Source organism: Pleurodeles waltl, chromosome 4_1 (genome assembly GCF_031143425.1).
Source record: "Pleurodeles waltl isolate 20211129_DDA chromosome 4_1, aPleWal1.hap1.20221129, whole genome shotgun sequence".
NCBI classification, from domain to species: domain Eukaryota; kingdom Metazoa; phylum Chordata; class Amphibia; order Caudata; family Salamandridae; genus Pleurodeles; species Pleurodeles waltl.
The window spans coordinates 650,588,768-650,614,517 of record NC_090442.1 but is presented as its reverse complement, the minus strand read 5'-3'; the positions used below and the strand labels follow the sequence as shown (position 1 = coordinate 650,614,517).

Genomic DNA, 25,750 nt, shown 5'->3' with positions numbered 1-25,750 from the left:
CGCGGGTACTTACCTGCAAGCAGACCGGAACCGGGGCACCCCCTTCTCTCCATTCTAGCCTATGCGTTTTGGGCACCACTTTGAACTCTGCACCTGACCGGCCCTGAGCTGCTGGTGTGGTGACTTTGGGGTTGCTCTGAACCCCCAACGGTGGGCTACCTTGGACCAAGAACTAAGCCCTGTAAGTGTCTTACTTACCTGGTTAACCTAACAAATACTTACCTCCCCTAGGAACTGTGAAAATTGCACTGTGTCCACTTTTAAAACACCTATTTGTGAATAACTTGAAAAGTATACATGCAATTTTGATGATTTGAAGTTCCTAAAGTACTTACCTGCAATACCTTTCGAATGAGATATTACATGTAGAATTTGAACCTGTGGTTCTTAAAATAAACTAAGAAAAGCTATTTTTCTATAACAAAACCTATTGGCTGGATTTGTCTCTGAGTGTGTGTACCTCATTTATTGTCTAGGTGTATGTACAACAAATGCTTAACACTACTCCTTGGATAAGCCTACTGCTCGACCACACTACCACAAAATAGAGCATTAGTATTATCTATTTTTACCACTATTTTACCTCTAAGGGGAACCCTTGGACCCTGTGCATGCTATTCCTTACTTTGAAATAGCACATACAGAGCCAACTTCCTACATTGGTGGATCAGCGGTGGGGTACAAGACTTTGCATTTGCTGGACTACTCAGCCAATACCTGATCACACGACAAATTCCAAAATTGTCATTAGAAATTCATTTTTGCAATTTGAAAGTTTTCAAAATTCTTAAAAGTCCTGCTAGGGCCTTGTGTGTTAAGTCCCTGTTTAGCATTATCTTTTAGAGTTTAAAAGTTTGTTAAAAGTTTGAATTAGATTCTAGAAACAGTTTTAGATTCTTTAAAAAGTCTTCCAACTCTTAGAAAAATAATGTCTGATACAGAGATGCAGGTGGTGGAACTCGACACCACACCTTACCTCCATCTTAAGATGAGGGAGCTAAGGTCTCTCTGTAATATCAAAAAAATAACCATTGGCTCCAGACCTACCAAAATTCAGCTCCAGGAGCTGTTGGCAGAGTTTGAAAAAGCCAACCCCTCTGATGATGACATCACAGAGGAAGAAATTAGTGACTTGGAGGCCAATGTCCCTCCTCCAGTCCTAAATAGGGAGAACAGGACCCCTCAAGTCCTGTCTCCAACTGTGTTAGTCAGAAATAGTGAGTCCCTCACAGGAGGGTCCCACATTTCTGAAATCACTGAGGATGCTCTCGGTGAAGATGACCTCCTGTTAGCCAGGATGGCCAAAAGATTGGCTTTAGAGAGACAGCTCCTAGCCATAGAAAGGGAAAGACAAGAGATGGGCCTAGGACCCATCAATGGTGGCAGCAATATAAATAGGGTCAGAGATTCTCCTGACATGTTAAAAATCCCCAAAGGGATTGTGACAAAATATGAAGATGGTGATGACATCACCAAATGGTTCACAGCTTTTGAGAGGGCTTGTGTAACCAGAAAAGTGAACAGATCTCACTGGGGTGCTCTCCTTTGGGAAATGTTCACTGGGAAGTGTAGGGATAGACTCCTCACACTCTCTGGAAAAGATGCAGAATCGTATGACCTCATGAAGGGTACCCTGATTGAGGGCTTTGGATTCTCCACTGAGGAGTACAGGATTAGGTTCAGGGGGGCTCAAAAATCCTCGAGCCAGACCTGGGTTGACTTTGTTGACTACTCAGTGAAAACACTAGATGGTTGGATTCAAGGCAGTGGTGTAAGTAATTATGATGGGCTGTACAATTTCTTTGTGAAAGAACACCTATTGAGTAATTGTTTCAATGATAAACTGCATCAGCATCTGGTAGACCTAGGACCAATTTCTCCCCAAGAATTGGGAAAGAAGGCGGACCATTGGGTCAAGACAAGGGTGTCCAAGACTTCAACAGGGGGTGACCAAAAGAAAGGGGTCACAAAGACTCCCCAGGGGAAGGGTGATGAGACAACCAAAACTAAAAATAGTAAAGAGTCTTCTACAGGCCCCCAAAAACCTGCACAGGAGGGTGGGCCCAGAGCCTCTTCACAAAACAATGGGTACAAGGGTAAAAACTTTGATCCCAAAAAGGCCTGGTGTCATAGCTGTAAACAGCATGGACACCAAACTGGAGACAAGGCCTGTCCCAAGAAAGGTTCCACTCCAAACTCCCATCCAGGTAACACTGGTATGGCTAGTCTCCAAGTGGGATCAACAGTGTGCCCAGAGCAAATCAGGGTCCACACTGAAGCTACTCTAGTTTCTGAGGGTGGGGTGGATTTAGCCACACTAGCTGTCTGGCCGCCTAACATGCAAAAATACAGACAGCAACTCTTAATTAATGGGACTAGAATAGAGGGCCTGAGGGATACAGGTGCCAGTGTCACCATGGTGACAGAGAAACTGGTTTCCCCTGGCCAATACCTGACTGGAAAAACTTACACAGTCACCAACGCTGACAATCAGAGAAAAGTACATCCCATGGCAATGGTTACTTTAGAATGGGGAGGGGTCAATGGCCTGAAACAGGTGGTGGTCTCCTCAAATATCCCAGTGGACTGTCTGCTTGGAAATGACCTGGAGTCCTCAGCATGGGCTGAGGTAGAACTAAAAACCCATGCAGCAATGCTGGGTATCCCTGAACTGGTGTGTGTGAAAACAAGAGCACAATGCAAGGCACAGGGTGAACAAGTAGAGCTGGAGTCTGGAAGAATGGCCCAGCCTACCAAGAGAACAGGAAAGTCAGTTGGGAAACCAACTGCAACACAGCAAAAGAAAGGGAACCTCTCTTCTCAGGAAGAAGTTCTGCCCTCTGAGGGAACTGAGCCTTTGGAGCTTGAACCTTATCAGGTTGAGCTCTTGGGCCCAGGGGGACCCTCAAGGGAGGAGCTGTGTAAGGGACAAGAAACCTGTCCCTCTCTTGAAGGCCTTAGGCAGCAAGCTGCTGAAGAGTCCAAAGGCAAGAAAAATGGAACGCATAGGGTCTATTGGGAAGATGGACTCCTGTACACTGAGGCCAGAGACCCCAAACCTGGTGCCACTAGGAGAGTGGTAGTGCCTCAGCTGTTCAGAGAGTTCATCCTAACATTGGCCCATGACATTCCCCTTGCTGGACATTTGGGACAAACCAAGACGTGGGAGAGGTTAGTCAACCACTTCTACTGGCCCAATATGTCCAACATGGTTAAGGAGTTTTGCCTCTCCTGCCCCACCTGTCAAGCCAGTGGTAAGACAGGTGGGCATCCAAAGGCCCCCCTCATTCCACTTCCAGTGGTGGGGGTTCCCTTTGAAAGAGTGGGTGTGGACATAGTTGGTCCACTAGAACCTCCCACAGCCTCAGGAAATATGTATATCCTGGTAGTAGTGGATCATGCTACCAGGTATCCTGAAGCTATTCCCCTTAAGTCGACTACTGCCCCTGCAGTAGCCAAGGCCCTCATTGGTATCTTTACCAGAGTGGGTTTCCCTAAGGAGGTGGTGTCTGACAGAGGTACCAACTTCATGTCAGCATACCTAAAGCACATGTGGAATGAGTGTGGAGTGACTTATAAATTCACTACACCATACCATCCACAAACTAATGGCTTGGTTGAGAGATTCAACAAGACATTAAAAGGCATGATCATGGGGCTCCCAGAAAAACTCAAAAGGAGATGGGATGTCCTCTTGCCATGTCTGCTTTTCGCTTACAGAGAGGTGCCACAGAAGGGAGTAGGATTCTCACCCTTTGAACTTCTGTTTGGTCATCCTGTAAGGGGACCACTTGCTCTTGTTAAAGAAGGCTGGGAGAGACCTCTCCATGAGCCTAAACAGGACATAGTGGACTATGTGCTTGGCCTTCGCTCTAGAATGGCAGAGTCCATGGAAAAGGCAACCAAAAACCTTGAGGCCAGCCAACAGCTCCAGAAGTTTTGGTATGACCAAAAGGCTGCACTGGTTGAGTTCCAACCAGGGCAGAAAGTCTGGGTTCTGGAGCCTGTGGCTCCCAGGGCACTCCAGGACAAATGGAGTGGCCCTTACCCAGTACTAGAAAGGAAGAGTCAGGTCACCTACCTGGTGGACCTGGGCACAAGCAGGAGCCCCAAGAGGGTGATCCATGTGAACCGCCTTAAGCTCTTCCATGACAGGGCTGATGTCAATCTGTTGATGGTAACAGATGAGGATCAGGAGGCAGAGAGTGAACCTCTCCCTGATCTTCTGTCATCAGACCCAAAAGATGGCACAGTAGATGGAGTGATCTACTCAGACACCCTCTCTGGCCAACAGCAAGCTGATTGTAGGAGAGTCCTACAACAGTTTCCTGAACTCTTCTCCTTAACCCCTGGTCAGACACACCTGTGTACCCATGATGTGGACACAGGAGACAGCATGCCTGTCAAGAACAAAATCTTTAGACAATCTGACCATGTTAAGGAAAGCATCAAGGTGGAAGTCCACAAGATGCTGGAATTGGGAGTAATTGAGCGCTCTGACAGCCCCTGGGCTAGCCCAGTGGTCTTAGTCCCCAAACCTCACACCAAAGATGGAAAGAAAGAGATGAGGTTTTGTGTGGACTACAGAGGGCTCAATTCTGTCACCAAGACAGATGCCCATCCAATTCCAAGAGCTGATGAGCTCATTGATAAATTAGGTGCTGCCAAATTTCTAAGTACCTTTGACTTGACAGCAGGGTACTGGCAAATAAAAATGGCACCTGGAGCAAAAGAAAAGACAGCATTCTCCACACCTGATGGGCATTATCAGTTTACTGTTATGCCCTTTGGTTTAAAGAATGCCCCTGCCACCTTCCAAAGGTTGGTGAATCAAGTCCTTGCTGGCTTGGAGTCCTTTAGCACAGCTTATCTTGATGATATTGCTGTCTTTAGCTCCACCTGGCAGGATCACCTGGTCCACCTGAAGAAGGTTTTGAAGGCTCTGCAATCTGCAGGCCTCTCTATCAAGGCATCCAAATGCCAGATAGGGCAGGGAACTGTGGTTTACTTGGGCCACCTTGTAGGTGGAGGCCAAGTTCAGCCACTCCAACCCAAGATCCAGACTATTCTGGACTGGGTAGCTCCAAAAACCCAGACTCAAGTCAGGGCATTCCTTGGCTTGACTGGGTATTACAGGAGGTTTGTGAAGGGATATGGATCCATTGTGACAGCCCTCACTGAACTCACCTCCAAGAAAATGCCCAAGAAAGTGAACTGGACTGTGGAATGCCAACAGGCCTTTGACACCCTGAAACAAGCAATGTGCTCAGCACCAGTTCTAAAAGCTCCAGATTATTCTAAGCAGTTCATTGTGCAGACTGATGCCTCTGAACATGGGATAGGGGCAGTTTTGTCCCAAACAAATGATGATGGCCTTGACCAGCCTGTTGCTTTCATTAGCAGGAGGTTACTCCCCAGGGAGCAGCGTTGGAGTGCCATTGAGAGGGAGGCCTTTGCTGTGGTTTGGTCCCTGAAGAAGCTGAGACCATACCTCTTTGGGACTCACTTCCTAGTTCAAACTGACCACAGACCTCTCAAATGGCTGATGCAAATGAAAGGTGAAAATCCTAAACTGTTGAGGTGGTCCATCTCCCTACAGGGAATGGACTTTATAGTGGAACACAGACCTGGGACTGCCCATGCCAATGCAGATGGCCTTTCCAGGTTCTTCCACTTAGAAAATGAAGACTCTCTTGGGAAAGGTTAGTCTCATCCTCTTTCGTTTGGGGGGGGGGTTGTGTAAGGAAATGCCTCCTTGGCATGGTTGCCCCCTGACTTTTTGCCTTTGCTGATGCTATGTTTACAATTGAAAGTGTGCTGAGGCCTGCTAACCAGGCCCCAGCACCAGTGTTCTTTCCCTAACCTGTACTTTTGTATCCACAATTGGCAGACCCTGGCATCCAGATAAGTCCCTTGTAACTGGTACTTCTAGTACCAAGGGCCCTGATGCCAAGGAAGGTCTCTAAGGGCTGCAGCATGTCTTATGCCACCCTGGAGACCTCTCACTCAGCACAGACACACTGCTTGCCAGCTTGTGTGTGCTAGTGAGAACAAAACGAGTAAGTCGACATGGCACTCCCCTCAGGGTGCCATGCCAGCCTCTCACTGCCTATGCAGTATAGGTAAGACACCCCTCTAGCAGGCCTTACAGCCCTAAGGCAGGGTGCACTATACCATAGGTGAGGGTACCAGTGCATGAGCACTGTACCCCTACAGTGTCTAAACAAAACCTTAGACATTGTAAGTGCAGGGTAGCCATAAGAGTATATGGTCTGGGAGTTTGTCAAACACGAACTCCACAGCACCATAATGGCTACACTGAAAACTGGGAAGTTTGGTATCAAACTTCTCAGCACAATAAATGCACACTGATGCCAGTGTACATTTTATTGCAAAATACACCCCAGAGGGCACCTTAGAGGTGCCCCCTGAAACTTAACCGACTGTCTGTGTAGGCTGACTAGTTCCAGCAGCCTGCCACACTAGAGACATGTTGCTGGCCCCATGGGGAGAGTGCCTTTGTCACTCTGAGGCCAGTAACAAAGCCTGCACTGGGTGGAGATGCTAACACCTCCCCCAGGCAGGAGCTGTAACACCTGGCGGTGAGCCTCAAAGGCTCACCCCTTTGTCACAGCCCAGCAGGGCACTCCAGCTTAGTGGAGTTGCCCGCCCCCTCCGGCCACGGCCCCCACTTTTGGCGGCAAGGCTGGAGGGAACAAAGAAAGCAACAAGGAGGAGTCACTGGCCAGTCAGGACAGCCCCTAAGGTGTCCTGAGCTGAAGTGACTCTAACTTTTAGAAATCCTCCATCTTGCAGATGGAGGATTTCCCCCAATAGGGTTAGGATTGTGACCCCCTCCCCTTGGGAGGAGGCACAAAGAGGGTGTACCCACCCTCAGGGCTAGTAGCCATTGGCTACTAACCCCCCAGACCTAAACACGCCCTTAAATTTAGTATTTAAGGGCTACCCTGAACCCTAGAAAATTAGATTCCTGCAACTACAAGAAGAAGGACTGCCTAGCTGAAAACCCCTGCAGCGGAAGACCAGAAGACGACAACTGCCTTGGCTCCAGAAACTCACCGGCCTGTCTCCTGCCTTCCAAAGATCCTGCTCCAGCGACGCCTTCCAAAGGGACCAGCGACCTCGACATCCTCTGAGGACTGCCCCTGCTTCGAAAAGACAAGAAACTCCCGAGGACAGCGGACCTGCTCCAAGAAAAGCTGCAACTTTGTTTCCAGCAGCTTTAAAGATCCCTGCAAGCTCCCCGCAAGAAGCGTGAGACTTGCAACACTGCACCCGGCGACCCCGACTCGGCTGGTGGCGATCCAACACCTCAGGAGGGACCCCAGGACTACTCTAAGACTGTGAGTACAAAAACCTGTCCCCCCTGAGCCCCCACAGCGCCGCCTGCAGAGGGAATCCCGAGGCTTCCCCTGACCGCGACTCTTTGAATCCAAAGTCCCGACACCTGGGAGAGACCCTGCACCCGCAGCCCCCAGGACCTGAAGGACCGGACTTTCACTGGAGGAGTGACCCCCAGGAGTCCCTCTCCCTTGCCCAAGTGGAGGTTTCCCCGAGGAACCCCCCCCTTGCCTGCCTGCAGCGCTGAAGAGATCCCGAGATCTCTCATAGACTAACATTGCGAACCCGACGCTTGTTTCTACACTGCATCCGGCCGCCCCCGCGCCGCTGAGGGTGAAATTTCTGTGTGGGCTTGTGTCCCCCCCGGTGCCCTACAAAACCCCCCTGGTCTGCCCTCCGAAGACGCGGGTACTTACCTGCAAGCAGACCGGAACCGGGGCACCCCCTTCTCTCCATTCTAGCCTATGCGTTTTGGGCACCACTTTGAACTCTGCACCTGACCGGCCCTGAGCTGCTGGTGTGGTGACTTTGGGGTTGCTCTGAACCCCCAACGGTGGGCTACCTTGGACCAAGAACTAAGCCCTGTAAGTGTCTTACTTACCTGGTTAACCTAACAAATACTTACCTCCCCTAGGAACTGTGAAAATTGCACTGTGTCCACTTTTAAAACAGCTATTTGTGAATAACTTGAAAAGTATACATGCAATTTTGATGATTTGAAGTTCCTAAAGTACTTACCTGCAATACCTTTCGAATGAGATATTACATGTAGAATTTGAACCTGTGGTTCTTAAAATAAACTAAGAAAAGCTATTTTTCTATAACAAAACCTATTGGCTGGATTTGTCTCTGAGTGTGTGTACCTCATTTATTGTCTAGGTGTATGTACAACAAATGCTTAACACTACTCCTTGGATAAGCCTACTGCTCGACCACACTACCACAAAATAGAGCATTAGTATTATCTATTTTTACCACTATTTTACCTCTAAGGGGAACCCTTGGACTCTGTGCATGCTATTCCTTACTTTGAAATAGCACATACAGAGCCAACTTCCTACAATCTTCCTGGAAGGTCTGTTGATAAGATTGAAGGCGGGGTTAGAGTTGCGGAGAGAGGGATATGGCATTCCAGCAGCTATGTGGAATTGAGTATTACTTGCTTGCCTAGGGTGTAGTACCAAGAGAACTTATGGATGATAGAGAGGCATCCCCCTTCTTATGTGATTGGTCAACACGATGAATACTATAGCTTGTGGGAAGAAGTCAGTCTAGGATATGCAAATATGTGAGAGCTTCTCCCCTTTTATTAATTTCTATGACTTTTTACAGAAAATGATAAGCAGTCAATTGTGATGACTGCGTTTGAGTGATCAGGAAAATGAGACAGTGAATTTGTGAATAGTGACATGAAATTAGCTTCTATTCTTGTATTCATTTTATGCTTTTTGAGAGAAAATGGTGAACGGGCTACTGTGGTGACTGAGTTTGAGCAGTCATGATTAAAATGCCAGCTTTAGGGGAGTGGTAGCTTTTTTTAAATACATTTTTAATAACATTTTTGAGAGTTTGGGACCATGGTGGACACACTGCCAACATTTTGGCCTTTTGATACTGTAGAACAAAAAAACAGAAGACTCATGCAGAATCAGGAGGAAGACAGAAATGGGGCAGTGGTGATAATGTGGAGGGAACATTATTTTCATTGCAGGTTCTACTGTTTACTGTGAATCCCTACTGTAATAAGTTAAGGCAGCGGGTCAACCATCAGAAACGTCTATACAGAGCTCAAGAGCAAACTCTGCTTGACTATAAGCTTGGGTACTTTATAAGAGAAGTTTGTGCAGAATGGCTTTGGGCTGAAAGTGTCTCACAGCAGCAAGGAGCTCCAGTGCCATCACTATTGATGAAGACTAAAAAACATCTGTACCAAGCAACAGGCTTGACAGTCTAAATAAGTGAGAGAGAGAGAGACTCTATATTGGCTCAGGTGTGTGCCATGCAGCATGATAAGAGAGCAGGAACATGTTTGTACATGGCTTCTCATCAACAAATCAAAGGAGATCAACCAGGGATGAAGACTTTATTGGACATGTGTGTACTCTATGCACAACAAGTCTAGAGTGTATGTCTCTGTGTGTCGCTACCTCCACTAACTGCGAGAGAGCTGTGTATGCACTACAAAGCATACCAAATAAGTGCAGAAACATAGCTCATCTGAAAGGAGGCGTACAGTTTTATGTACACTTTTGTACATTTTTCCTGTCAAGTTAGCCTCAAAGCAGATCCTGCACCATTATGGGTAGTTTACAAATTCATTCTGATCTGTCACGCTGAGTGAGCCATTCTTAAATCAGTTGGATTTTAATGTTATCTTATTTTATGAGTCCCAATGATGGACTTCAACACAAACTATATTAGGTACGAAATGCCAGAGTGCCTTGCCAGAAGACTGCTGCGCTCTAGTGGAGCTCTGGATCCCGAAGGCATCTGCCACCAATCTGCCTTAATCAGGAGCCAGTGAACCACATGGAAACCTGTCCAAATATATTCCGCAAATTACTTTGGGATGAGTGGACCCCAGCCCCTGATCCCTTAGATTCACCTACCTGGTAAGATCACACCGGTAAGGAGGAAGTGTGGTCTGATGACTGCAAGCTTCTAAGGCCTGTTACCTGAGCCTGGTGTAGCACTGCAACTCCCTACTGCATTGTGAACCAGTAGACCACTTACCACTTGCAGGGTTGCCTGTGAATAGCTGTGTGGGTACACAGTCGGCCTTATTGGAACATTATGCACTGGCAGGGTGGCCTGGAGTGAACTGCACTGTGTGGATTCCTTTCCTTAAGAGGGCTGGGCTCATGGTTGCAGGGGATGCACCTGCTTGGGCCTGGTGGTCCACCCATAGATGACAAGGGTGGACTTGGACACTGGGGTAGAGACCACACCCCAACGCATTAGCACATTAGCATTAGAGGGCTGCACCTGTCTCTCTCGCTATACTGTTAAGGAGCACCTACACACAACCCATAACTACACAGATTGTAAATGTATATGTAGTTCCTATTCCTAAAAGTGACACTCAGGAACATGGATTTCAGTGGTTTACCACACACCCCCTCCCCACCCTGGTGGTCAAATGCTGAGGATGTTTACTTAACTTGGGTCTGCTCTACCTCCCCTTCACCCACCTAATGGGATGTTTGTAACGACATTGAACTAGTGGGGGGAGGCTGGACCACTGGGTGCACTTTAGCAAAGCAGCACATACACACCTATGACCCTCCTTAATCCCTTGGAAAGTTACTAGGGCCTGACTACATCATACCCAGGTGGCTAAGGTACTTTTGCAAGTTGCACTAAGGCCCCTTGGTTGCACCCAAGCATGTCACTGCTATATATCTGACAATGCGCAATCTTAGAGCCCTAAATAGGACCATAAGAGGCCACAACATTCCACAAAAGACTCATCAGATTCTGGCCTATTTAAATGACAATACATTCATACTTCCCTTCTACAGGATCCCAAATCATGGACCGTACTTCACGTGGGCTGAAGGAACATGCTCATTTCCTGGCTTATTTAAGTGACACAACATTGATATTATCGCCTACAGGAGACCCAACTCACTCATAGACTGCACTTCAGGCAGGCGGAGCACGCCTGTTCATTTTGTGTTCACATTACTGACAACAGAAGACTCGTTATAGCAATTATGAGACATTTCTACTAAGAAAGCACAGCACAATTACATTACATGAAGAAAATACTTGGCTTATCATTTTGTTAGGATTGCCTCATTCATGTGCTATAATTGGTTGGTGTCAAGTGTCTCAGAGTCAATGGATTACAAATAGAGAGGACATTACTGTGTCTAGGACACCCCATAGTTCCAACTTTCAAATTCCTTCTCTCCAACTTGAGTCCAACAAGTTTGTTTTGCAATCTGGGGGCCATTTCCAGTTTTGGGCTGTCATTAATCCAACAGTGATAAAATGTGATTATGAACGTTTTCCCGACATTTTTGCCCTCTTCATGATATCGTCATTTTATTGTTGCTGCACCAGTAGACTGCAGTGGAGCTCCCTTGCATTGACTTAAAAATGCAATAATGTCCCTTTTAACCTTGTTGCTGATACCTTCAGAACTATTTGCCCAATGGGCATTGCTCTACACAGCCCTTCCATTGACAAATTTACTGCTTCACCTCCGCCAATTAGATTTTTACAGCTTGTCTCCCAAAACTGGCGTTTGCTTTACCTAATGAGATACACATTTCTTGAAGTAGAGGGAGAACCATCTGAAACGTCCTTACTCCACCATCCTGCTCTCTGCTAAATTTTGGAAAGTATTTGGCAGGTCTTAAAACTCGATTTTTCCATAACGTTTGAGGGATAGAATCCATATAAATCCAGGTATACCATAATCCTGCGCATCTCTCTGAAGGGGACATAAGCAGGCACCAGAAAGGACCTACCACTCGACCCTTTTGTACCGAACTGTTCAATTTCTATGCTTGGCAACTGCAGCTGGACAGAACCCTGCAATAGCTCAGTGACTCTTTAAGGACTGCCTTTCTGCTGTAGCTTGGTGGATAAAAAAACACAACTGTGAAGTTTAATTTGGATATCACAGTGTTGAACTGTGTAGGGGTTGACTGTTCCATTCTACATAATGCCCGTTCTGATTATGACACTGTCAGCCGACAATATCCAGGTTGTAGAATCCCGGTCCCTCCTTTAAGAAGGACCTTAGGCTGATTCCCTAAACTTCTCAAGTTTCTTCTACCTCCTTTCTTCGCCTGCGTCTTCCCTATGTTACAAAACATGCTCATTTTCTTATGATCCTAGCTACTTTCCGCTTTCTACTGGGCTATTGTAATTCACTTACAATTTACCTGGGACACGGCCGCTGCTTGGTCTTCCTGCCCTGGCCCCTATTTCCAAACAATTGAAGAAACTGCATTAGCTTCCAATTAGAAAATTAGTTATGTTCCAAAGCTTATGTATCTGTCACAGAGTAGTGCATAATCTAGACCCTGGGTTAAATTGAGCTCCATTTTCCTTTAGCAATAATTTGCTTCATTTACAGTCCTCTTTTCTTCTCAATATATGCAAAATCAGGAGAGAACATCTAGGTGGCCATTCTTTTTCATACATGACACCTCAAGCTTCCAGCTCTCTTTTGGCAAGCATCAACCAAGGATGTGAAGACCTTGTCGCTTTCCAGTGAACAGCTCTCAGTGTTGTACGCGGCCTCATGCCAGGAAGCCCACGCTTTACAAAACCAAGAAATAAATACATAAATACAAAAGCAACAAAATAAAATGCACTAGTTCCGTCTCTCTTCCCAAAAAATGCACTTTGATATTGTTTCATTAACAATTAAAATGTTACAACAATTAATAATCTTCTTTGAAATCAACGTTCACTCAAATTCTACCTAGCCCTTTCACATGCTTAAGAGGGCTCTAATGTCCACACACTGTAATTTATGGAGGGCATTAAAATCCTGCTCAAAAGCTGTTCTCTTAGAACAGCCCAAAGGCCACTGTCGAGGCTGCAACTGACCTGTGGCTATGCGATAGTGCTCCATCCAGTCATCCAGAATGTTCCGGATCTTTCTCTGCAGCTTCCGTAGCTCTTTGGCGGCATTAAAATCAGTCACGTGACTTATATCCACCTCTGGCATTTCTAAGGTCTTCACCAACTCTGATAAAAATAGCTTATTGATATGAAAAGATTGCATATTGGTATTATTTATTAATAGCATTTCTTGTTGAATTCAACAATGCCCCCTTCTCCAGAGTGCTAAGAGAATAAGTAAAACTGTTCAAATCACGTTTTCACAGGCTACAAAACTATCACACACACATGAAAACAACGCTTGCATCCGTTGACCTGTTATGCTGCTGCTGCTATGCACGTTTCAGAACAAAGGAGCATTTCTAAGTAAATTACCATTTGCTGCTGAAGGGCGCCTTTGCCAATCAAAACATTTAGCGCTCAGGATTAATATCTTAAAAATGCATTATCATTGTTTACTGTATTGCTCATCATCACTGTTCACTTGGTCATACGGTTGTTGTTTTAATGTGCACTTCACACATTATAAACCGGCCTCTCGTGTCTTAGGCCAGCGTTGAATGAATTATCCGCATTGACTTTGTAAAATAACGTGTAAAATAAAGACAGAAAGCATGGATGGGGCTAACGGGGGGCCCTGCTTGAAAGGCAATTGTCTCTTTGCTGTTAGGGGTAGCAACGTGGTACCGGAGTATTACTACTTGTATTCGTACTAGCAAGCAGAATTAGTGGCATTAATAGTTGTTGTAGCATTAAAAACAGCGTGAGTGCATGCAGCAGTGCCAGTAAGAGGCAAAGCACCACTTGTAGTAGCAGAAGTACCTTTGATGGCAGCACTAATACTAGTAGCATTTTAAATGGTGTCAATCTTGCTGCTAATAGTAAATACCAGTTGGAGTGATTATAGTACTAGTAATATCAGAGCTACTAAGTGTGTTATGTAGTTGTAGAAGGGCCTTAATTGTTGATACCATTAATATTAGCGGTACGAGCAGTAATAGTATTTACAGACCTGGTTCCAATAGTAGTGACAGGTTTAGTATTTGAAATATGTGTATTACTTCTGGTAGTGCTACTAGTAACTGTACTAACAGTACTGGCAGTATTACTTTATGTATGGTGTTACTATTATTATTAGGCAAGGTAATACTATTATACAACTAAACCTAGGCCCCGATCAAGTAGGGAAGAACTCCTGTTTGCATACAAAAGCTACAGGTTGTGCACGAAACGGGATTACAAGTCTGGCACAAATTGTACCCGACTAGGGTATTAGACCTGAGGCATTTTACCAGATAAAACATGGAGAAAATGGCTGGGAAAATTGGGTGCAACTCAGGAAGGACTAGGTGAAATGATGCTCAGTTTGTACATAACTTATCATTCTGGGACCTGCAACTCCCAACTGGGTGCAAATTGCACACCTGATAATTACCGGAACTCGAAGTAGAGGTTAGAGGGTGTGCAATGCGGACCTGCGATTGTGGGCCCCTTACAATAACACCTTAAGTGATAATTTTTATATTAAAAACAATAATGGAACTGATAGAGGCTTACTTTCAAGTGAAAGAAATCTTATTCGTCTTTTTGTTGAGTTAAATATTATGTATAACTGTCACTGATTCTTTTAAAACGTAACTCAAATGAAACTCTATGAAACTGCCAAATTGGATTTAGTTATAGGTGAATTTGGGGTCAATGAAATGCACAGATGATTCACATAACTTGGGAAGCTCTGTTGTGTGAGTCAATGAGAATGAAAAATAACAAAGCCTGAAATGCTGGACATTATACACCTTTCAAAAGGAGCTTTAAATTAAAACAAGCAAAATATGTATAAATTGAATTTTGAATAAGAAAACAAGTTATTTACATAATATTCAATCACATCAAATCCTTTACTTTGTTTTTACCTATGAATAGTTCTTAGAGAGGTAGGCTCACTCTAGCATTGTTTCATAGGCTTATGTGTAGAGAACGTCACCAGTGTTGATATCTGCTACCCAGTCAGTCTCCCCAGTTAACTGCAGACCCCATGTGTCAGAACCTTGCATAGTTTACAATCTAACCACCACTCTAACATGGCATTGAAAGTGCCACAAATACTATCAATCTGAACACAGGGAATATACTAATGATGGAAAGTGTTGTATTTTCTAAACTCAAAATCATTAACTAAGGCATCAACAATGTTTCTTGAAAATGTTATGTATTTTGGCAACTTCACATTTAAAAAATACCAGTAGCTAAATCTTTAAACAGTATGCAGTTGTTAGTATGGGCCTACCCCACTAAAGCTATCCTGTGCAATACTCAGTCTCTGCCTTTGTTATACTTTCCTTTATCTTATGAACAGGGTGAAGGAAGAAGACCAACATTTCTCCAGTTGCACTGCTAGAAAAAGTTCCCAAGCTCCCTTCTCCTTTCCCTTTCCAACTTGCCTCCCTCTTCCTTGGTCTTCCAATATGTCCTCTTCAATGCTCTTTTGTATTCGACACAACATACCCTAGTGTTTCCTGGAAATTCTCTGGCAAGCCCACCAGCATGCCCTCCTCTAACTGGATCTCCATAGAAAAACATACTTGTGAGGTACTGTGAGGCATACTATGGCTGTAAATTGGTGCTTTTAAAGGCAACACACGAAAAAATTAATTTCAAAGCACTATTGAAACTTTTCATTTTTGGGTGTTATTGTGTCTGGCGCAATAAAACAATACAATGAGTGTTTTTTTTATTTTTTTTGTCATTTTTGAATCCTTTTCCTATGAGCTGTCTTTTGCTCAGTTCGCTTTCCATAGATTTTTCAATGATTCAGGGTGCTAGTTAATGTACCAGTGGAAAAGGCACTGGCAGACAGTGATGGAGATGATACACTAACGCAAATTTTCGTATGTTAGATTTTACAACAGCAGATTATATACTCAAGAAGCTACAGTAAAGCAGCATCACCCCATGCATGTGTATCTATGTGCTAGCATATTTCTATGAGTCCATTTGTCTTAATTTGTTGTGTGCCTGCAATACTCAGTCCGCCCTCTTTTATTCCCCTTATTCTAAAGGACATGATACTCAACATCACAGTACCTTTTCAGTGTGAACTTCATGTCCTCTGAGGGGGCTTTAAGGAAACATCACAGGCACCGATATCAACATTCAAGGGGAAGATGCGGTCGCTGGAGACTGATGAGTCTCATGGCCGACATCTCCTCCCCTTCTGCCACTTCCCTGCATGTGAAAGGCACCAGTGGAAAGGGGAGAACCTTATCTTTCCAAAGGTGCCTTTCCCTGAAGAATTCCTCTTTGGGGCTTGCAGCAAACTGTGAACCTTCTTTCACAGCATGAACCTTCTCCTGGACATCAGGGATCAGACATTTGCAGCAATGTGAAGGCCCCCCCCCGGTATAACAGCAAAATGAACAACTTACTTACCCTTGGGAATGATTTATCTAGTAGAGACATATTCTAGTTGCAGATTCCATATCGCAGAAGTTCCCTAGGTGTCAATCTGAATCTGGAGATTTTTTTCTTCGAGCAGTACCCCTGCATGGCGTCAGGTGGCATTGGTTGAATCCACGTCCGTCGTTGGCATCGTGGTTGCCGCAAATGACATCACAGGTCGTACATAAGCGCCACACTGGTGTGCTGACGTAGGTTCTTTTCTTTCCACACCAGCCTACGCGCAGATCCAGAGAACAGCTACTCTGAGTCACTTTTTAACTGGATTTTGGATTTTTTGTTGAAGTTTTGGGGATTTTTCTGGTGCGACAAGGATGTCCAAAAAGACCAGCTTCATGCCCTGCGACTCCTGCCACAGCATGATGTCGGTGACGGATCCGCATCTGGTGTGTTTGTGGTGGGGGGGGGTCAGGAAAGGGGCAATCAGGCCATGCTCTCCTGATCAGCCCAAGAAGAGGAAAATGGTGGACATCATTTTGGTCTTGTTGCGGTCTGCCCCGGGGACCTTATTGCCCCTGGGCACATTTAAATGGGAAAGAGTGTTTCTTTTCCAGTGGTGTTCTTCACAAATAATTTCTACTCATAAACTGAAGCTAGTCCCGAAATCTTTGATCAGGAATCCTCCACTAGACAACAGAGATAATTGTTTGGGGGGGGGGGAAGGAGATGGCCCCACAGTCATAGGGGTCGACAGTCCTGGGGTATATATACTGTTTAATCATTTTCTTTATTGAAGGGGGGTGAACTGGATTTTCCTGCTGCAAATTGTTGCACTAGCTTCCCTGTTCGTTAAAAGGTTTGCAATGATCTGCAAAACCATTTTGAAAGAACATAGGAATTTGTTCTCGAAATGGGGCTTGCAGGCTGATCACAATCATATTACAGTTTTGCTTTGTTACTATGTTTTTTTTTAGTTATTATTGTAATTGCAGTTCAGTTTGCCTTATTGCTTTGTGATTCCAAGTTGAAGTACTTTTTCCCCATGTCCTTGGTTCTGATTTTGCCAATCGCTGTATTTGTTAAACCTTTTGAACCCCACTCTCACTGGCACTCTACTGCACTCTTATTGTCTGATAACATTCACACACAATCACCATCAATCTCAGTGCATACACATTTCTACAAATATCTCTGTATTCTACCTATCACACAGGACGCCTGTTTAAGTAATACTGAAGAACATGGCCATACAACATGGCAAGGCAGTTGTGGTGTCCCTTTACAAGCACAAGCTGTGCTGTTGAGAGACAGTGAGAGTGTAGCACAACCCAAATTGCACAACTCACCTTGCAACTCCCTAATAAGTGCCAGCCTCTACAGCCTTCTTTCACTAAACATTGCTGGGAGTAAAGTTAATACTGCAAATGTTTGATCCACCCACTACTTCCAACTTTTTGTGAATGACACACTCTTACAGTAGAAGAAGTGACAAAATATTGTTACCATTTATGTATTCACAACAATCCTTGAAGAACAATAACATTTTACAGTGAACCTTGACGCCTAAACCTAGGACTTAATTTTGTTCTTTTCCTTACAACCATTTTGTAGTCTAGATATGTGCTCAAATCCTTCTTTTGTATTTTAGTGGATTACGTCTTCTTTGAGAAAACTGTGCAACAAACAAATCTGTCTGACAAACAGTTTTTGGGGTAGCTTGAACTCAATCCGATGGCTCATTCTAAGGCACATATATGGACTCACAATTTACCTGGGGAGTTTAAAAAAATATTTGGGACCTTACATTGCTCATGGGATATTATGCAAACCATCAATAAAGTCTCACTCGTCTTCTATCATGGTTTGGGCTACACCCTTATTTCTGTCTGTCCAGAGCAGCAATCATTTTTTTGCATTTCCTTAACTGCAGCATTGCTAGACAACCATACAGACCATGACAGATTATTAAAAATGTGGCCTACCATGGAACATTTTTCTTCCATGCTTCCTGTGATTTACACTCCAGGGAATTATATAGCATTTGAACTAGTCTTTGATGCTGATGGTAAAGCATGCCACATTATGTGGGTGAAGGTCTACATATCTACTCAAATTCTATCACATTGTCAATAAACTCACAACAACACACAACAATGAAGTGGAGACATGCCATAATTATCTGTACTCGACGTCTTAAGTTACAGGTCAGCGAGGAATGTTACACCATTTACCTTTCTTATCCTTCTCCTGATTAAAATTAGATCTGACATGTATGAATGAGTTATCTGTATGGGTGAAGAAAGGCCTGATGCTGCACCCATGTGCTGTCAATTTTGACTTGAAGTAGGGTGTGGCTGGATTATTTGCCAGCCCGGGACCTTGGGAACCCTACCATTCCCTGACACTTCTGAAAACTGTGCACTTGAGGGAGTTCAGGGTAGTTTGCTTCGCATAGATTCATGTACATTTGCGTATCTCGATTACTGCAAATGTCAAAGCATGGTTGTAAAATTGAAATTGCACATGTGAAAATTTGACAGAAAACACATGAAAATACAGGGCGTGGCTAAAGTTTTACTAACCTGCAATATCATTCTTCTCCAAATTAAAACATGTATGAGTGGGGCTATATCCAGAAACAATAACAGACCAAACCAGTCACCATGCAAAGACCAAATTAATAGTCCATTGAATTTATGTGGTCACAGTTCTCATTTGTCTGGTATGATAAGGTCAGCCACACAAGTGGAGTACATTCTTATCAGAAGAAGTTTGGGAATGCTGGTAGATATTACTTTTGTTGATGCTCACAGATTCCAGAACTCTCTCTTTTAGAAAAGTGAAGAGAAAACCTGTTATCTTACCCAACGTTTGATGGTTGCAGTGCGTTCTGGGTGAAATCCACATATATTACACCACCCTGGACTTATCCTGATGTCTGGTTTTTAGAAATGTCTGTGCTTGGTATGTTTCCCTGGGTGTCGGTTGACCCTGGACCAAAGACCACAGCTACCCACATTCACAGAAATATTGAAATGCCAAGGAAAATATTGATGTCTCCACACTCCATTTGCAGTGGGGGGCTTTCTTGCCACGGGTGATAGGCCCACCCGCCCAAGTGGAGCACTGCCTTAAGTGGGAAACATGTTGGAACACAAAGTAGTAAAACATTTCTTATTATCTATAGCTTTCATTGGGAGACGTGTGGGAACACAGACTAGTAGAACATTTGTTATTATCTATTGAATTTCAATCCATTTTTGGCTTCCAGGTGTAACCAGTGTGGAAGGAAGAATGCATTTCGCAAAACACCCTTTGAATGCATGTTATTATGGGTAACCTCAAACCACAGTCATGCGAATAACACTGTTGCCAAAGTCAGGTTCTTGGGCACATTTAAAAAATGTAAGCTTGCTTTCATAACCTTTTTTCACTCATTTGGTTTTACCTTATGAGTGGCTGCATTGATAATATACAATTAAAAATCTTTATAAGCTGCAGCTTGGTTCATGGATCTCTTGTTTTTCGACAACTGACAAACAATATAAGTCCCTGTGATAAGAAGAGTCTGACTGAAGTTGATACTCGGCGGTCGGACATTTTCAACTAATTGCATTTTTCAGATATGTATTGTTAAAGTCCGGTGTTTTATTCAATCCTCAGTGCATATCTGCGCATATTTATTTGCACACTTTTTTCCTATCTGTGAAAAGAAAATCGGAATTGAAATTTGTTGGAAAAACCGAGGGATGCACCAAGCACCATCAGAATCAAATCCTTCAAAGAGAGAACTTCTGGTTAGTTATACTTAGAAGTACTCCAAGATTCAGCACAATAAATCTTTGCTCCACCTCGTCATTCATCCAGTGGCGTAACAAAGACCCCCGCAGCCTCTACGGTGCGATGCGGGGCAGGGGGAGCTGGGTCTCCCTCAGCACAGCAGCCTGGGCTGATGCTCATGAGTGAGTGCGGAATGGGCCCCTCTATATTCTTTGGAGCGGCCCCCTCCAGTTTTGTGACGCCACTGCACTCATTCTAGTAATAAAAAATAATTTAAAAAATGGTCTTAATGGCCGGGCAGTAGCCATTGCCATGACAGTGACGTGGGGCCAGGCACTCAAAACCACGTCAACGTGAGATGTCTTTAACAAGTTTTAATCGCTCTCCTTGTTAACAGGAATTAATCTCATTCGACATCTGACCCGCCCGCCATTACTCCAAATGACCTTCATGAAACATGTACGAGCCGTGTAATAGTACCTGGCCCACAGACACAAAATCACTCTTCAAAAGCAATTGATGAATTAATATTGCATGCCAGTAAGAGGTTCAGGGGCAGGATTTCTCTTCTCTCTTAGAACATTTTTTTAATCCGTTCTGCTGACAATCCTTCGGGCGCTGGCACGACACCTACGGTACCGTAAAGGTTACTTTGGTATTAGCGTCAGACCATGTGACACTGAAAGGGCACCCACTAATGTGCCATAATGAATAGGAGTTTGGGGGTGTACATACAAATCTTGTTACTGGTCCCAAAGGAAATAGCTTTCGCTGCAGTAAATGGGCAACCCAGACTCCTTTCGAGAAGTAACACGAAAACTCTCTCAAGGGGTCCCGCTGTTCTGGTGGCATCCAGAAGGGACTTCGCGTGCTCTAGGATTGTGTCACGTTTCAGGGACTGCAGGGGTGAACCATAACAAAATGTAGATGCTGCAGGAACAGCATGGTAACATTCTGGTAAACCGAACGGGGCCAACAAACCCTCCTGGTGTTCGCTATGCTGAATAAAATACCCTAAACATATGGAAGGCTCCTCTTGATAGCGTGTGCCAGAGAGGCACCCAAGAGGATAAGATCATGGGTAGAAGAATCAGGACAGTTCTGACATCTAAAAAAGGAAAAAAAAAAGTCCGCTCTGAAACACCCCGTCTCCTTTTGGCCCAAAGAATAGAGTACGCACCTAGATTCTGCACTATCGTTCAAGAAATGAGAACTGCCCTGATCCTCACTTTATGATCCAGGTCTTCTATCAGACATAGTCAATCTAGCAGTATTTCCCTTAAATGTGCTGAAATATATTATTATAATGTGACCTTGAATCAGTCCAGACAATGAGTTCTATATCCCAAGGTTCAACTCTTCGCTGACGTCTATGCTCATTCAAACTTAGTACCACGTCAATTGCACCCTGCCGACACAATTCTTGCACATGCCTGTGTATGGCATCCTTTTCTTGCAATATTAACACCTAACTTTCCTTACAGGGCAGACCCTGGCATTAGCTATGTGTAAAGCAAAACTATGGCTGTCGCAGCAAACTGATCCTCATGTTTTCTACTGCTTTTACCTATTTCGACAAAAATCTTTGAACGTTAGACTATCTTTTCCACACTCCCAGTGCCCCAGTGCCCCAGTGCACACTGCCTGCGCCTTCCCAGCCTATCTCCAATTCACGTACACCACTCTTTTGGACGACAATTCTTCTTTCCAGCTATATCTCTACCGAGTTTACCGAACTACAACCTTTTCCATGTTTGCAACACCAAAGGACGCCATACAGCTAAAGCCCACAGAACCGAGATGGAAAGGCACTATATTACACATAATTTAGTTTTCACAAGGAAATTAAAAAACCATTAGGGTAAAGCGGTTACGATAGCCATTGATTATTTACATAGTAAAACAGAGCTATGGAACTATCGTTACACTTTACAGTACACATGGATGGTAAAATAGTATAGGGGTGGGATGGAAAAGATAAATAGGAAAAAGAGGCTTTGATGATTTAGTGTCAGGAAGAAGCAAGTTGCTCAATTTCAGCACCAGACTCAAGTGTGCACTCGCACACAAGATGTATAACTCTGACATACATTAATTAGTGGAAAAACAAAAACTGTGAAACCACATTGGAAGAAACCATATCAAGGCAAACTCATTTTAAGGGAAGACAAGTAAATTGAAAATTAGAGAAAACATTTTAAATGAAAGATACTTTTAAGGAAAAATTAAAAATTACATTAAACTTTGGTGGAGTTTGGGTTCAGGGATGGGCAGTGTTGATAGATTTTTAAGGGTCAGGGAGGAGTGAAGTTCAGGTATAGAAAGTTGTTTTTAGGGTTCAGGAATGGATGGAGTTTAGGGTAGTGAGTTTTTAGGGATCCGTAATGGGTAGAGATTAGGGTTGGTGAGGCATTTTTAGGTTTAATTGATCACAGAGCTTTTTTGAGGTGGGGTGGTGAGGGAGTGTTGGACCTGGCCCTTTTTGCAGGGTCATCCTAAAACTTTTTGTCTTTCGCCTCCTGTTTTTCTGAACTCTTCTTGTTGGCTCTAGGACTCTGGGCACTTTATCACTGCTGATCAGTGCTAAAGTGCATGTTTTCTCCATTCTAAACTTGGTACGACTGGCTTACACCTGATTGGCACATTTCTTGCCAGGCCTGGAACTCCCCTTTTGCTACATATAGCTCACCCCTAAGGTAGGCCCTACATAGCCCTATGGGCAGGGTGCTGTTTAGGTAAGAGGTAGGACATGTGCTTTCATTGTGTGGCATGTGCTGGTCGTGACAAACACCCTATTTGGTTTCTTACTGCTGTGACTGCTGCCTCTCTCATAGGTTTGCATTAGGAATGCCCTTGCATATGTCTAAGTGGTATTTTCTGTGAGGAGCAGCGTGGGCATGTTTGGCATGTTTGGAATGGTAGTGAGAAAGGCTGCTTATCGGTGTAAGAGGAATTTCTAATACCATTGTAGAAATGCCACTTTTAGAAAGTGGGCATTTCTCTGTGCTTATTACTTTTGTGCTTTGCAGCCTGACTCCAATCCACATCTGGGGTACAGTGACAGCTGGGACTTGTGCTTACTCTCCAGACAGCCATCACACAGGGAGGGTGGAGGTGTGATAATATTACATCTCCATACTGAATGGTCTTCCTGGGCTGGGAGAGGGGAGGTGGGCACACTTACATTTGTATAGGCTGTGTCCTGCACTCACACAAAGGGCTTGTTTACCCCTTACAGATGTCTGGAGCCTGGGTTGGGACTGAAGGGGGGTGTTGTGCACTTCTAAAGGTCCTTTGAAGTGCCCCCTGAGATCAAAGACAAAATGAGATTAAGTATAGGGGTTGTTCCCCATTTTTGGAGAGGAGAGACACGGTGTAGACTTTGACACAAGATACTGCTGGAAGGACTGGCTGAGAACCGCCACTGGGTCTGCCCTGCTGATGTGCTGACCTGGGACCTGCTAGGTCACCAAGGAGGACTACCACATTTGTTTACCAGACCCTCTGTGCTGGCCTGCCTGTCTGCACCCTGCTGTGGTGTCCCTAGTATTCTCCAAGGGCTGGGTGGTGTACCCCATTTCCCCTTGCCTTTGTAGTGGTAGCGCGAGGGTCGCGCTCGACAGCCTTGCTGCAGCACGTGAAGAGCGCTGTTTCTCAACATTTATACCACTGTGTGGGCTAGCGCCTACTTCCTTCATTTGGTCATGGCCACAGTGCGTGTGCAGCCCCCCTTCGGCACAGGAGAAGTTAAGAGGAGCCCGCCGACAGCCTCTTGTACAGCACAGAAGTGTGCATTCATTGGTGTCCCTGGCTCACAAGCAGGCACCTATTTTGGTGCAGTCATCGCTGCGACCCGGGCAGCATAAAGAAGAAGGGCCGGCTAGGGCTGGGCCGCCCCATGGAAGTGAAGGTAACTATCCGGGAGGGCCTGGAGGGCCCCGGACGCGCTCCTGAAAGCAAATCGGCTTGTGAGGAAGCCACCGTTGTTCACAGCCGCCTCACGTGGACACAGGCGGCTGTCTGAGATTTGGGCTGGTGTGCGGTCCTGCGCAGGGCACCCTGAGATTTCTCCCAGCTGTTAGGAGGGCCGCTGTGTATACCTTTTGGGGTGGGAGCACGGGTGCCCAGCTGACAAGGAACCTCTTTGGAGCCTGATGCATTACAGCTCTCGGACAGGAAGGAGCACCTCAATGGAGGTCCCGTGCCTGCCCAGCCACCTTTGTTTGCAGAGTTAATGGTTGTAGGAGCGTAGGAGCTCCTGTTTACGACACAGTGGATTTGGTAGCTACAGAGTACTTTCTAAAAGAAGCGCAGTTGCACAGGAACCGTCATGTAGAAGGTGGTTCCGGATATAACCGTATCTACACAGGACATGTGTGCCCTCATGTTATATGCTGCATTTTTTATGTCCTGATTATGTCATACACTGTGTTGACACAATACTGAATGCACAGCTCCATAAAAAATAGAGTGAGAAATAATCCGAGGATGGGAGAGAAAAGCAGGTCCCAGTGAATATCCTAAATCAGGAACTAAAGCCCTCACTCACCTAATGGTGACATGCTTCATCATCGGGCTTTGCTCCTCGTCAGGCTGGTGCTGCAATGCCCTCGGGCCCCTCAAGAGGCTTTTTGCCAGAGATCTTTTGTTAAGGATATTAGCCGGTGGGTGAATGCAATTATGTGGGATTGGTAAAAAAATGCTGTTAAAAATGACTAGAGGGGAAAATAGCAATAGAAAAATATATTGAAAATAATATAAGCCTCTGTCATGATTAAAAACAAAAAATAAGGGGAAAATTAGAATACTGTATATTTTACCCTATTCACATACAGTGTCAGGTGATCATAAACCCTAAAATCTGGGGATGTGGTGAGGGCAGTGTCAGGAATCCCTAAACAGCCCAAAAATAGGTCAACATGTTTCTCGCTCAAGTTGTCAATAGAGATCACGCGCGATTCGTCAGGACCTTAAATAACCTACCTAATCCTCACTGTTCAAATAGACTAAAATAAACGTGTGTTACTGGAACCTGCAAGAAAGAAGCAAAACATAAGGCATAGTACAAAACTAATACCAAGTGCACTAGTGAGAGAGGGAGAGCCAAGACACATTGGTGAACAAACCCCTTGTGAAGTGATCAACCATTCATGAGTGTAAATAACTGTTCACTCTTTAATATTAATGATTACCAGCTTTCCCTCCTCACATTAAAGGATGGGCACCATAGGGATGACGAACAGCTTCAATGGTCCAATCACTTGCGGATATCTACATACATATGAATGTAAAGAATTAATTGAAAAAAATCATAGTGGATCAATCCTTCCTGTTGTTGACACTTGCAAACCAGTCAATATATATAATGCTAGCAGGTATCAAAGTAAGTCATAAATCGTATCATATGTGTTGACCCTGTTTGTATGACATGCATCTTGCAGGATATGCATTACATGCATTGGAGGGGATATGGTGGTATGACGTGCTAGGGAGGGTAATGTTTACTTGTGACTTATGCAATAGGGAGATGCCTATCCTTATTCTGCATTCATAAAGATCGGACCACTGCTTAGCTTAGCAGAGCATTACTGGTTTCATATTGTTTTGGTCTATGATGGTTTGTGTT

The 25,750-nt window shown here is 44.6% G+C and overlaps 1 protein-coding gene across 1 annotated transcript in view; it reads right to left on the bottom strand.

The window, feature by feature from the left end:
* Positions 1–25,750, bottom strand: part of LOC138288009 (uncharacterized protein C3orf20 homolog) — a 199,842-nt gene that overhangs the window by 95,499 nt on the left and 78,593 nt on the right. Inside the window, exon 5 of the mRNA XM_069229101.1 lies at positions 12,934–13,087. Coding sequence (XP_069085202.1) covers positions 12,934–13,087 — 154 coding nt within the window. The remainder of the gene's footprint in view (positions 1–12,933; positions 13,088–25,750) is intronic.